At 34.9% G+C, this 12794-nt stretch overlaps 2 protein-coding genes and 1 pseudogene across 2 annotated transcripts; 2 read left to right on the top strand and 1 right to left on the bottom strand.

The window, feature by feature from the left end:
* Positions 1–366: 366 nt before the first annotated feature.
* Positions 367–1356, top strand: LOC150032778 (uncharacterized; annotated as a pseudogene).
* Positions 1357–4248: 2892 nt separating this feature from the next.
* On the bottom strand, positions 4249–6650 carry LOC120089929 (uncharacterized). Its single transcript, XM_039047373.2, has 3 exons — positions 6380–6650; positions 5857–6278; positions 4249–4837 (listed from the first exon to the last, which is right to left on the bottom strand). Exons 1-3 carry the CDS (start codon positions 6542–6544, stop codon positions 4396–4398), a joined length of 1029 nt encoding a protein of 342 aa, XP_038903301.1. The 5' UTR covers positions 6545–6650; the 3' UTR covers positions 4249–4395.
* Positions 6651–8338: 1688 nt separating this feature from the next.
* Positions 8339–8932, top strand: LOC150032779 (uncharacterized). The gene has a single exon (XM_090307017.1). It carries the CDS (start codon positions 8339–8341, stop codon positions 8930–8932), a length of 594 nt encoding a protein of 197 aa, XP_090163143.1.
* The last annotated feature ends 3862 nt before the right edge of the window (positions 8933–12794 follow it).

A 12794-nucleotide genomic window follows, 5' to 3' on the forward strand; every position in this document is an offset into this window, starting at 1 on the left:
CACAGTCTTATCAATAGGGATGACTAACAATGAACTGACCGAGGATTTGGGTGAGGTGGATTCAAACTTTGTTACAACTGGGGAGATGAGATCAATTATATTGAAAGTTCAAATGAATGGACCTAACAGAGGGATGAATTGGCGCAACAGATGTTTACTGAATGGAAGTTGCTTAACGTGTAGTGCCTTTATGATTCTTTAATCAATTAGAACGCTTATTTTCTTTGTTGTGTATTGTGAAATGACTTCATTCGGAACTCTCTTATATCATTATGTTTACTATATTTTGTACTTCACTTTACCCATATGTTTCATATTTTTGTTTATTGTTTAATTATATTAAAATGTGTACGTGTATATATTATAATGTCAAGTTCCTCAAGAGTCTCGAAGCACACTTGGACTAAAGTGGACAAAGTAGAACTGGTTGAGTGCTTAGTGGCGTTGGTCGCATTTGGTGGATGGAGATCAAACAATTGGATGTTTCGACCTGGGTACTTGGCATAACTACAACGTATGATGGCTGAGAAGTTGTCCGGCTGTAATATCCAAGGAGCTCTATATATTTTCGAATCAAATCCATGAAAAAAAAAATTACCAAGCGATCGTATAAATGAGAGGACCGGATTGTAGTGGATTCAGCTGGAATGAGGAATTCCAATGCATCACTACAGAGCAGAAGTTATTCTATGGATGGTTGAAGGTGCAATTTGTCTAAATTGATTTATAAATATTGATAACCTAATTATAACATCCACTTTACCCTTCATGCAGAGTCATCCTACAGCAAAAGGGCTTCTACAGAAGTTGTTCCCATACTATGATTATCTAGCCTATATCTTCAGTAAGGATCGAGCTACGGGAGGATGCTCAGAGACCTTTGCAGACGTCGAGTCTAACGTGCTAAACCATATGAATAATGGTATTCCTATTCATGAATCATAGGATCCGAACATCCCCACAATGTCTAGTTGGGGAATGGACATGTCACAGGATGACATGCATGGAACATGTACTGGTCGAAGCACTGAAGAAGGAAATGCTTCGAGAGGACGTAAGAGGAAGCGAAGTGGGAATCAATATGAAACGGCAGAGATTGTTAGGAATGCAATGGAATTTGCAAATGACCAATTGAAGGCAATTGCAGAATGGCCAAAAGAGAAGCGTGCAACCAAGGTCGAGCTGCGTGTGGAAGTCGTAAACCAACTCCAAGATATTCCTGAATTGCATAACTGATTGAGGGTGAAGTTTATGCAAATCATACTCCAAAGTATGCAAGATACAAAGAGCTTCTTATCCATTCTCACAGCCCTGAAGTTGGACTATTGCAACCTCTTCCTTCAAGAGAATGTTTGATCAACCCATGTTTTGGACTCCTTTTCGATAATGAATAATGATTACTTTATTTCAATTATCATTTAAGTTTGTAGTAGATTTGGTATGAAATCTTCCTAGTCATTTAAATCATGCAATCATGAGTTAGTTATTTTGTTTTACATTTTTTTTTACCTCCAAAAAAGAGAGTTTTATATATGAAACACATGAATTGCATCCAAAAGTTTTTTTTTTTTTTTTTTTTTTTTTGCCATGTTAACTAAGGTACTTCCCAAAATGACAAAAAATGGTGTTTAGCTTTTAACATAAATTAAAATCAAATTAATTTTGTATAAATTGGTGGAACATATAGTTTTAATTATATTTTCAAAATATGATATTTCATATGCATAATTATTAGTATTATAAAATATGGTAGTAGAAAAAGTTATACATGGTCTAAAATAATCTACATTCAAATTACAGACTGTTATAATTCATACTATAATAATCTGCACTGAAAGCACCGACTATTATAACACAGGTTACAATACTCTGCACCCCAAACGCAAACTACAATACCCTGCACCCAAAACACAAACTACAATACTTTGCACCCCAAACGCATACTATTATAAACCAGACCATAATAGTCTGCACCTCAAACACAGATTATAATAATACACAATTTATTATAACCCACAAATTATAATAATACACAATTTATTATAACCCACAAATTATAATAACACATACTCTGCGCCCTGAACGCCCCTAATTTTTACCACTTTTTTAACTCTTGTATTTTCTATCTTTAATTTAAATCATTATTTTTCTTTATTTCCGTAAGTATCTGAGCAACCTTACACTTACCTCAGGGACAACTCAACTTACCTTACAATATTTGGATGTCAACAAAACTCGTAAAATAATAAATCTTACATACCTGACCACCAGAGATTAAATTTAAATCATTATCGATTATATATATATATATTTGAGAGACTTTCGTTGTAGGATTAACTAGAAAAAAAATATATATTCTTCATATATTTGGTAATTAAACTTTAATACTTAAGAGGATTTTTTTTTCCTTAAACCGTAAGTGTTTTTCAAATTTTATTTAATAGTCAATTTTGTATGATGATTGAGTTTAATTTTGTCCAAATCTCAATTTCTTTTGGTAGAATCATTCAGTTTGGAAGATTTTACCTACTATTTGATAAAACTTGTCAGTGAATTTGAAACTAATCAAATGGAGTCGAAAGCCTAAAGATAAAAGTGTATACGTAGAAGCTCAGTAATTTATTTGTATTATATCTTTGAATGTCCAAACCGATTTATATGTAATTCGACTAATCTTAATTGTATGGCTCTACAATATTTAGTTGTCACTATGAAAAATTAAATCTTAGTTAGGCTATTATCTTTTTTCTTGAGGTAAAAAGATTCAAATTCTAGTATCTCACTCCTTAGAAAATAATAATTTATTTTTAAAAAATGCATTTTTATTGGGGTCGTCTGTTTTCACTTTTCCCCTTTATTTTTCCTATTTCTTGAGCTTGTGGCAGCTTCATTTTCACCCGAAATTGGGAAATATCAATGCAAAATGAATTAACAAAAGTAGGATTTTAAGAACGTAGCCTATCGCCATACGAGGACATGAAAGCCCACCACAAAACTAAGAGTACATCATTATATAGTATACATATACATAGGAGTGTATTAATAATACAAGTGTAGTAGTAAAATCAAATATAACTTAATTAACAAAGAATGTATTAGTAACCACAAGTGGGGGTGTGCAGCTGTCTGTCAAAGTCAGTTTTCACACCAAATCACCACTAAACCGACTATGGTCAGTGTAGTAAATATTCAAACCAACTTTGACCGTCGAGGAATGCAAACCGACCATTGATCGTTTTATCAATTTTATTCTTTAATTCTTTTTTAAAAAAGTTGTCGATTTAGAACCAAACGAGACATTCCTTTTCTCTAATCAACCACCTTTGATTTGATCGATTTTCATTGGTCAACTCAGTTTTCGATCTACAATGCTCATCCCTAACCACGAGATTTATGCTTCGGATCCCCTACTCCTATTTATACTAAAAAAATATACCTATAAATAAATAAATATATATATATATATATATGGAAATATAGGGGATCATAAGGTGAGGATGCAATAGATATGTGTGTATATATATATATTTGGATGAGGGAGGGAGAAAGAAAAGAAAAAAATTATTAGAATATGTAATTTTATTTTATCATCAAAATAAAAAATAATAAAAATAGATAACAAAGAAAGAAATTTGGAGGTGAAAGTATGTCTGTAGGCTTAATTTTCAAATTACCAAATAAAACTTTAATATTTCAATTTTCCACGCACCCCTAGAACATACCATAGCATAGGACCAGACCCACTTTAACATATTAATTTTAGTGACAAAAGACCTACCAAAGGCTAAATTATAAAATATACCTCTAAATTTTACCATTTGTTTAAAAAATATCTCATGTTTTTTAAAGTTGTAATATGAGCATGACCTTTCATAAAGGTTTCAAAACTATTCTAGAAATAGAAATTCTTTAGAATTTCAAATGAAAATTAAGTTTGAATCAATGTCATGATGACCAAGAATAGTGTGGTGTGGTGATTCAAATTTCTGTGATAGTTTTTGAAACATTTGTGAAAGGTTAAAGAAATATTTTAGAAATAAATGGCAGGATCCAAGAGTATAAAAAAATGAAAAACCACAACAGATGATGTAGCATCTTCCACGTCATGAATGTCTACATCCACTAATGATCGCTACCAGAAGCGATGTTTGTGTTGGTTAGGAGGGGACATGGAAGTATTATAGTAATTTTCCAGCTACACCACCCACCACTTTGAGATATGACAATTACTCAGATTGAGAACTTGCATTTAAGAAGAAATGAAACATTCAATTTCAAGCTCCTAAACTCAGCATCTGATTCATTTATTAAATCCAACAAAACAAGAATTTACTTCTTAAAATACCCTATAGCAAGGAAATAATATATACGACAAATAGAATGAGTTACCATCTTTTATGAAGAGGTTAATAACTGATTGATCCCCATTCTTTGCTCTGACGTTAGTTTGATGGGGAACATAATGTTGAATTTGATTCTCAAATTCCCTTTTCTTGAAGGCTCCTTGGGGATTGGCATCCCTTCTCCCATGACAACTTCTTCATAACTGGGCCCGACGATCGAATCGATTGGAATCGTCAGGTCTCGACCAATAAGAGTTGTTAGATGCACAGTGTATCCTGTTAGAGCTTCGACCAGAGTGATATCTTGGGTGACAATAAGATCGTTGCCATCCCTTTTGAAAACTCTATGAGGTATTTCATCAAGAGTAAGCACAAGCTGCGAGGGTATTACTCTTGATTGCGGATCTCCTATTTGTGGAAAAGTAATTTTAGTTCCCTTCTTCCATCCAGGCTTGATGTCTACTGTGACAAGTTTCTCCACTGTAGTTGGTCTCCTGTACATAGCAGCATCTTAAAATTATAGCAAACACAATATTTAAGCTGTTGCTAATTATCGAATAATTTATAATTATGAACAGTGAAACCTCCTTCCTAATTGATACAAAGAGAGGTTACCAAGTTTGCACAAATACGTTGCCAGTCAAGAAATTTAGGACTTTTCCTATTCCCAAAAGGTCCTTGCGTTTTTCTAATTTCAAAAAGTCCAAACAGCAGGGGGGCCTTAAGCCACTAGGCCATATCAATTTCAAACAGAAGCTAAGTTTAAATTGAAGAAAGGAATTTAGGCTGCTTTCAGAACAGATAGCCTCCAAGGAGAAAGCAAAGAATATTGTTTGCGCTTAGCCAAATTCCGTGAAAGTTATATCCCAAAACCAAGGGGCCAACTTCGAGAGAAAAGGAAGATGGTCTTCAGTCTCTACTTCAGCTTTGCACATGATAGGGCATTGGGAGACAATTTAGTAAGTTAGTATATGTTGGAATTCTCTTTTGGATACTAGAGTTGTTTTTACTCCAATCAGAAGCTCCCAGACAAAAACTTTTAACTTTCTTGGAAATCTTTCCTAACCAATTCACACAAGCTCGGAGAAAATTTTCAGAAGCAACGAAAAAGAAGGCATTAGAAGTGGCTTCCATTTTCATGTTAGGCAAGTAAGTCCGTGTTTAATATTTTATCTAATGAATAGTAGAAGGTTATGCATTCAAAGTTCTCAAATAAGTGATTTAAGCACTTTGAAATCATTGACAAGGCCGTGGACCTACAAACAGAAGCAGGGGAACAACAACGACGACTCACCTTTTCTCATTATCAAGATTCATAATATCATTTACACCATAAGAGAAGTAACTAGAAACACGTATAGAATGACAAGAATAGAATCCTAATCACAAGAAAACAGAAATAGCATCACAATAAAGTCAATCTTAATCTAAAACTGGGGAATTGGGTTTAATCAGACTACAAATAAATGAAAACTCAGAAAAGTCTAACTAAATAAATCTTGTAGAGACTAACCCACTATTATCGATGGCATCCCAAGCAATCTTCATCTTCTTCACGCAACCCATGTATAATTCTTCCAAACTACACAGCAAAGTCCTCTCTATTGTAGCACCTTTCCTCATATAATTGGAGCCCGTACCAACTCCATTACTAACGGAAGCAGGTATATTATCACCAAACCAACCACTTGAAAGGCTATAAGCAGCAGCACGAGGATCAGGCATGTGTCCCATCCCACCAAAAGGGTTCGGAAAACCGAACAACTCCATAAATAAATCATTGGAACTTTTCGCGTTAAAGCAAAACCTAGTCGACGAAGCATGACTTGTACGGCTACTGCAAGAACCACTTGGCGATGGTGTTTCCATCTTCATGTTCAAACCCTCCTCTCCTAACTGATCATACACAACTCGTCTTCGAGGATCACTCAAAACCTAATTACAGACGCAATTAGTAGTATTCAATATGATCATGAAGTGGAATTGAGATGAATGCCAAATTAATATAGAAATCGAAGAAGAATAGTGTATCTTACATCATAAGCCTCAGAAATTTTCTTGAATTTGGCTTCGGCGTCAGTTTTGTTTTCAGGATTCTTATCCGGATGCCACTTCATGGCGAGCTTTCTGTACGCCTTCTTCAAGTCATCGTCATTGGCATTAGGATCAACCTGAAGAATCTTGTAGTAATTAACGCCCATTCCTCCGTCGTCTTCCTCTGTTTTCTCTCGCCTGGACTACGGCTCTGTAATTTGGTACACAACCCCCTGCTCAGGAGTTGCAAACACCTTGAATGGTAATTGGAATATCTATATATATGCATGTTGTAGGACAATTATACAAAATACACAATGTTTTGAAAAATAGCCTTCAAGATTAGGTTTTTGAAAACAATACCCCTTTCTTAAACTTTTTATTTAAAAAAAAAGTCAGAAATCTGAAACAGAAATTGATGATGAAATTGAAGATTTTGTTAGAGAATATAACATATGTTTAGTAGAGTTATTATTCAATACTACTATTCTTTTGACATAAAGTATTAAATGCTACTAGATATTGATTTTGCGAATTGATTTTTTATTTGTAAAGGTTAAAAAAATAAAGAAAAATCAATTCTTGATTTCACTAAAATCATGAATAACCAATTTTACAAATGGTTGAGATTCTCTCACAACTACTTTACATCTAATTACTTCCAAAAACACATTGAACCAATAAATGTGTAGTATTTCTAACTAATATAGTATACATATTAATTTAAAACTTCATAAAATATATTTTATGCATGATTTAGTTGTAAAAACTAAAATCTTAAATTAGTTAAAAATATATTTTGTTTTTAAACCAATCAAACTGCATTGTTTAATGAATCAGATTTAGATAATTTGTTCATCATAGTCAAAATTAATTAAAATATTAAAATTTAATTTCTCGATATTAGAATTGATGGAAACAAATTTTATTTAAATTTTGATAAAAGATCATTGTAATCTAGCTCTAGTAGTATAGTACAACTAATAATTAATAATAATAATAATAATAATAATTCAGAGGAGGAAGGAAGAAAAAAGAACTATGACTTAACTCGGGTTAAACAACTATCCACGCTAAATTAATAATTTAATAACATCAAGTTCAACAACTCTGCAACCAATCATATGCACATTCCATACACGAGTTTTATAATTTTAAATTAAACTTTACTTTCCATACTTGTTTGACAATTTCTTTTTTCCCAATTTCTGTTCTTTATTCTTTATTTATGGATTTTTTTTATTTTGAAAATTAGAAATAAGAATATGTTTGATAACTATTCTCGATTTTTATTTTTTGAAAAAAGAAACCAAACCGAAACAAAAACTTGTTAAATAACTATTTCTTGTTTTCGTTTTTGGTTTCCTTTTTTATTTCATTTTTCAAAGTAATAATATATATTAAAAGAAGATATGTTGTATATTAAATATCGAAAAATAAATTATTAAAAGTTTACCATCTTATAGAAACTATTAGAAATTAGTTTATATTCTGTTATAAATTTTGTTATAAGGGTAGTTAAATGGGTCACTGTTGTAAATATGCCTATTTATAGGCCTCTTTTGATTAATAAATGCATATAGCATATTTATTTACTTTGCTTTAATATGGTATCAGAGCAAATTAAAACTTTTTTTTTTTACTTTTCGTTTTCCCTCCATCCAGCCACTCTTTTTCCGTGACTTTTCATCTTCAGAAGACCTTTTTGTTTTCCCTCCATCCGGCCGCCGCTCCTCGTGATTTTTCCTTCTTCTTCTTCATCTGAAACGACGATTATGACTAGATCCGACAACCCAACCTCATCCGAAAACTCCAACTCCATGGAGAATGTTCGAGCTTCCCCATCTTCCATTCTTGAATAATATCAGAACCCTTATTTTCTTCATCCCTCAGACAGCACCAGCCTTGTGCTCGTTTCCAATCTTCTTACGGAATCGAATTACGACTCATGGAGTCAGGCGATGAAGATCGGGCTCACTGTCAAGAATAAACTCGGCTTCATCAATGGTGAAATCCCTCGATCTTCCGGTGAGTTACTTAGTTCTTGGATCATATGTAATGGTGTTGTCACCGCGTGGATTCTTAACTCTCTTTCCAAAGAGATTTCTGCTAGCATCAACTTCTTCGATTCCGCTCAAGAAATTTGGGCTGATCTGCAAGAACGGTACCAGCGTAAAAATCGACCAAGAGTCTTCCAACTACGCTGTGAAATTTCCAACTTATCCCAAAATCAAGATTCTGTCACCACATACTATGCCAAGCTGAAAACGTTGTGGAATGAACTCATCTCCTACCACCCATCTTGTTCTTGCGGAAAATGCGCTTGTGGTAGTGTCAAGAACCTACAGACTTACTTCCAAACAGAGTATGTTATGGCTTTTCTCATGGGTTTAAACGATTCATCTGCTTCTATCAGATCTCAGTTGTTACTAATGGAACCAGAACCATCAATCAATCGGGCCTTCTCTCTAGTTGCACAGGAGATTGACCAGAAAGCTTATTCTTCATCCTTTGGCAATCCGATATCTTCATCTAATGCACTGCCCTCCTTGTGAAAAATGGTTCTTCTGCTTCCCACCAGCCTGCTTCAAGTAATTCTCGCAACACCAATCAAAACAAAAAGAAGGATAGACCGATCTGCACCCACTGCAATATTCAAGGGCATACTGTTGATCATTGTTACAAACTCTATGGATATCCACCAGGGCACAAGCTTTACAAACCTCCCGAATCAGCAAGAGCAGATCATTTTGATTCTCTATCCTCTTTAACATCTGAACAATGCCAAGGCTTATTGGCTATGCTCTAGTCTCATCTCAACAAGTCCAAAACAGCCAGATTCTATCACTCCTACAGCTCACGTTGCAGGTATTTGTTCCCTTTCTGATATATCTTCTAATCAGTGGATACTTGATTCTGGTGCATCAGCTCATATCTGTCACAATAAGGTCCTATTCACTACTCTAAGACAAATTAAACCGACAACTGTTACTTTCCTAATCAGTCTCAGCTTCTGGTTGAATTTGTTAAGGATATTCAAGTCAGTATAGATATCATGCTACAGAATGTGCTATATATATCATATTTCTGTTTCAACTTAATTTTCATAAGCTCTTTAACTTCCTATCTACCCGTCATGGTCACATTTTTTTAGTGATTTTTGCCTCATTCAGGACAAGTATTCTTTGAAGAAGATTGGCAAGGCTAACAAATGGAATGGATTATACTTATTGCAAGCATCAGTTGATAAGTCCTTACATTCATTTTCACATACTACAGAACTTGTATGTTCTTCCACTACTACATTCTCTGCTTCTACTTGGCATAATCGGCTTGGACATCCATCATATAAACATCTTAGTTTCCTAAAAGACATTTTACATGTAGACATGGATAGTACTTGTAATAAATGCATGATTTGTCCTCTAGCAAAACAAAAACGACTGTCTTTTCAAAGCCATAATAGACTTGTTGCTCATGTTTTTTATTTTATACATTGTGATATTTGGGGCCCTTACAATGAACCTACTCATGTTGGATATCGTTACTTTTTAACACTAGTTGATGATTATTCTCGGTACACTTGGGTTTTTTTTTATGAAGAACAAAAGTGAAGCTATTACTATTATCCCTCGTTTCTTTCAGTTGATTGAAACTCAATATGGTCTTTCCATGAAAGCTTTTCGATCGAATAATGCATCAGAACTGGCATTTACTGATTTTTTTTGCTGCCAAAGGTGTTCTCCATCAGTTTTCTTGTGTTGAACGGCCTCAACAAAATTCGGTAGTAGAAAGAAAACATCAACATTTGTTAAATGTCGCATGATCTCTGTTATTTCAAGCTAGGTTACCTATCTTGTTTTGGGGAGAGTGCATATTGACCGCCTCTTATTTGATCAACCGCATTCCATCTCATATTTTGTCCTGGAAAACACCTTACTATCGTTTGAATGATGAACATTATGACTATACTTCACTACGAACTTTTGGTTGTCTTTGTTTTGCCTCTACTTTGCCTTCTCACAGGACTAAGTTTCAGCCTCGGGCCATTGCCTCTGTTTTTTGGGATATCCCACTGTATCAAGGGCTATCGCTTATATGACATTGAAAAGAAGTAGTTCTTTATTTCAAGGGATGTTGTGTTTCATGAAGACATATTCCCTTTTCATCAAATCAGTTCTCAAGTAGAGGTACTTGACCCTTTTCCTGATCTAGTTTTACCATTATCACTTTCATTTTCAGGTGATTTATCCAGCAGTGAAGCCTCTTCATCATCTGCTTCTGCTACTCTTGAGATTTCTGACCAGCCTACTTCACATGACGTTTCTAAACCTACTGTTCCCTTTGTTCCCTTTGCACCTACTGATGATGATGATGCAGTCACTGATCAGACCCATCTGTCTTTACTTGACAATTCTTCTCACTATCGCTGCTCTACAAGGACGACTAAACCACCTTCATATCTCAGGGACTATCATTGCAACCTCCTTTTACACAATCATTCTCAGCAGACAGTTACTAAGTATCCTTTGCATGCTGTTTTATCTTATGACAAACTGAATCCTATCTACAAGATGTTTGCCCTCAATATCTCAGCCCACATGAGCCTCAGTTTTATCACCAGGCTGTCCTTCATGAATATTGGCACCAAGCTATGGAAGATGAACTTCTAGCAATGGAAGCCAATCGTACTTGGTCTGTTGTGCCCTTACCTCAAAGCCAACACTCTATTGGATGCAAATGGATATACAAAATCAAGTATCGTGCAGATGGGACCATTGACCGCTACAAGGCACGGTTAGTAGCCAAGGGATACACGCAGCAAGAAGTCCTCGAATACATTGAGACATTTTCTCCTGTTGCCAAGCTTGTTACTGTCAAAGTCCTTCTTACTCTTGTTGTCTCAAAATGTTGGTCTCTACTTCAACTATATGTTAATAATGCTTTCTTACATGGTGATCTAGTCGAAGAGGTATACATGGATCTACCCTTGGGTTACAAGCACAATATTGTTCACAAACAGGGGGAACATCTTGTTTGTCACTTGCATAAATCCATATATGGCCTTAAGCAAGCATCACGCCAATGGTTTGACAAGTTCTCGAAGGCACTCTTTTACTTGGGATTTTCTCAGTCCAAGTCCGATTACTCCTTATTCACTCGAGGTTCTACTCAATCCTTTGTTGCTTTGCTTGTTTATGTTGATGACATAGTCATTACCGGTGCTTCTTTACTTGTGCTAGATGAGATCAAAGATCATCTGCACGAGGCCTTCAAGCTCAAAGACTTAGGGTCTCTTCGGTATTTCTTGGGCCTTGAAATTGCAAGATCGTCTCAGGGTATTCTTCTATCACAACGAAATTATACATTGCAGCTCCTAGAAGATCATGGTTTGTTGGCTTGTAAACCAGTTCCTCTACCTCTTGATCCGGCTTTAAAGCTCCAATTTGATATTGGTACCCTCCTTCCTGATGCAACATTGTATCGGAGACTCATTGGAAGACTGCTATACTTGACTATTTCTCGGTCCAACATAGCTTTTCATGTCCATAAGCTCAGTCAGTTTGTTGCTCAACCTAGACAGCCTTATCTTGATGCTGCTATGTCCTTACTTAAGTATTTGAAAGCTTCTTTGGGCCAAGGTATTCTGCTACAACATGTCCATACATTCCAATTGAAGGCGTATTCTGATGCTTATTGGGGATCTTGTCCTGATTCAAGGAAGTCTATAACCGGTTTCTGCATCTTCTTGGGTGATTCCATAATTAGTTGGAAGGCTAAGAAGCAGTCTACGATATCCCGTTCTTCTGCCGAAGCTGAATACCAAGCTTTAGCTGCTACTACAAGTGAATTGCTATGGGTTGAACAACTTCTTCACGAGCTTTCAGTACCTCTTATTCATCCCTATTTAATCTACTGTGATAATGAAGCTATTGTCCATATTGCTGAAAATCCGGTTTTTCATGAAAGGACGAAGCACATTGAAATTGATTGCCATTTTGTCCGAGATCACATTGTTTGTGGCAATGTCAAACTTCTTCCCATCCGGTCTCACTTGCAACTTGCTGATATCTTCACCAAGGCTTTGTCCAAAACTTTGTTTTCCTCCTTACTATCCAAGATGGGTATTCTTGATATAACCACACCATCTTGAGGGGAGTATTAGAAATTAGTTTATATTCTGTTATAAGTTTTGTTATAAGGGTAGTTAAATGGTTAGTCACGGTTGTAAATATGCCTATTTATAGGCCTCTTTTGGTTAAAAATGCATATAGCAGATTTATTTACTCTGCTTTAATAGAAATAAGTCTCAATGCACAACTAAAAACAAAAATAAAGATATATTTAGTTGTCCAAATTTGATCGGCAATGTCATCTTTCACTTGATTTATTGTTTTAAATAGTTTTGACACACAT

This window comes from Benincasa hispida, chromosome 11 (assembly GCF_027475165.1).
Source record: "Benincasa hispida cultivar pf3 chromosome 11, pf3_genome.v1.1, whole genome shotgun sequence".
In the NCBI taxonomy this organism is placed as follows: domain Eukaryota; kingdom Viridiplantae; phylum Streptophyta; class Magnoliopsida; order Cucurbitales; family Cucurbitaceae; genus Benincasa; species Benincasa hispida.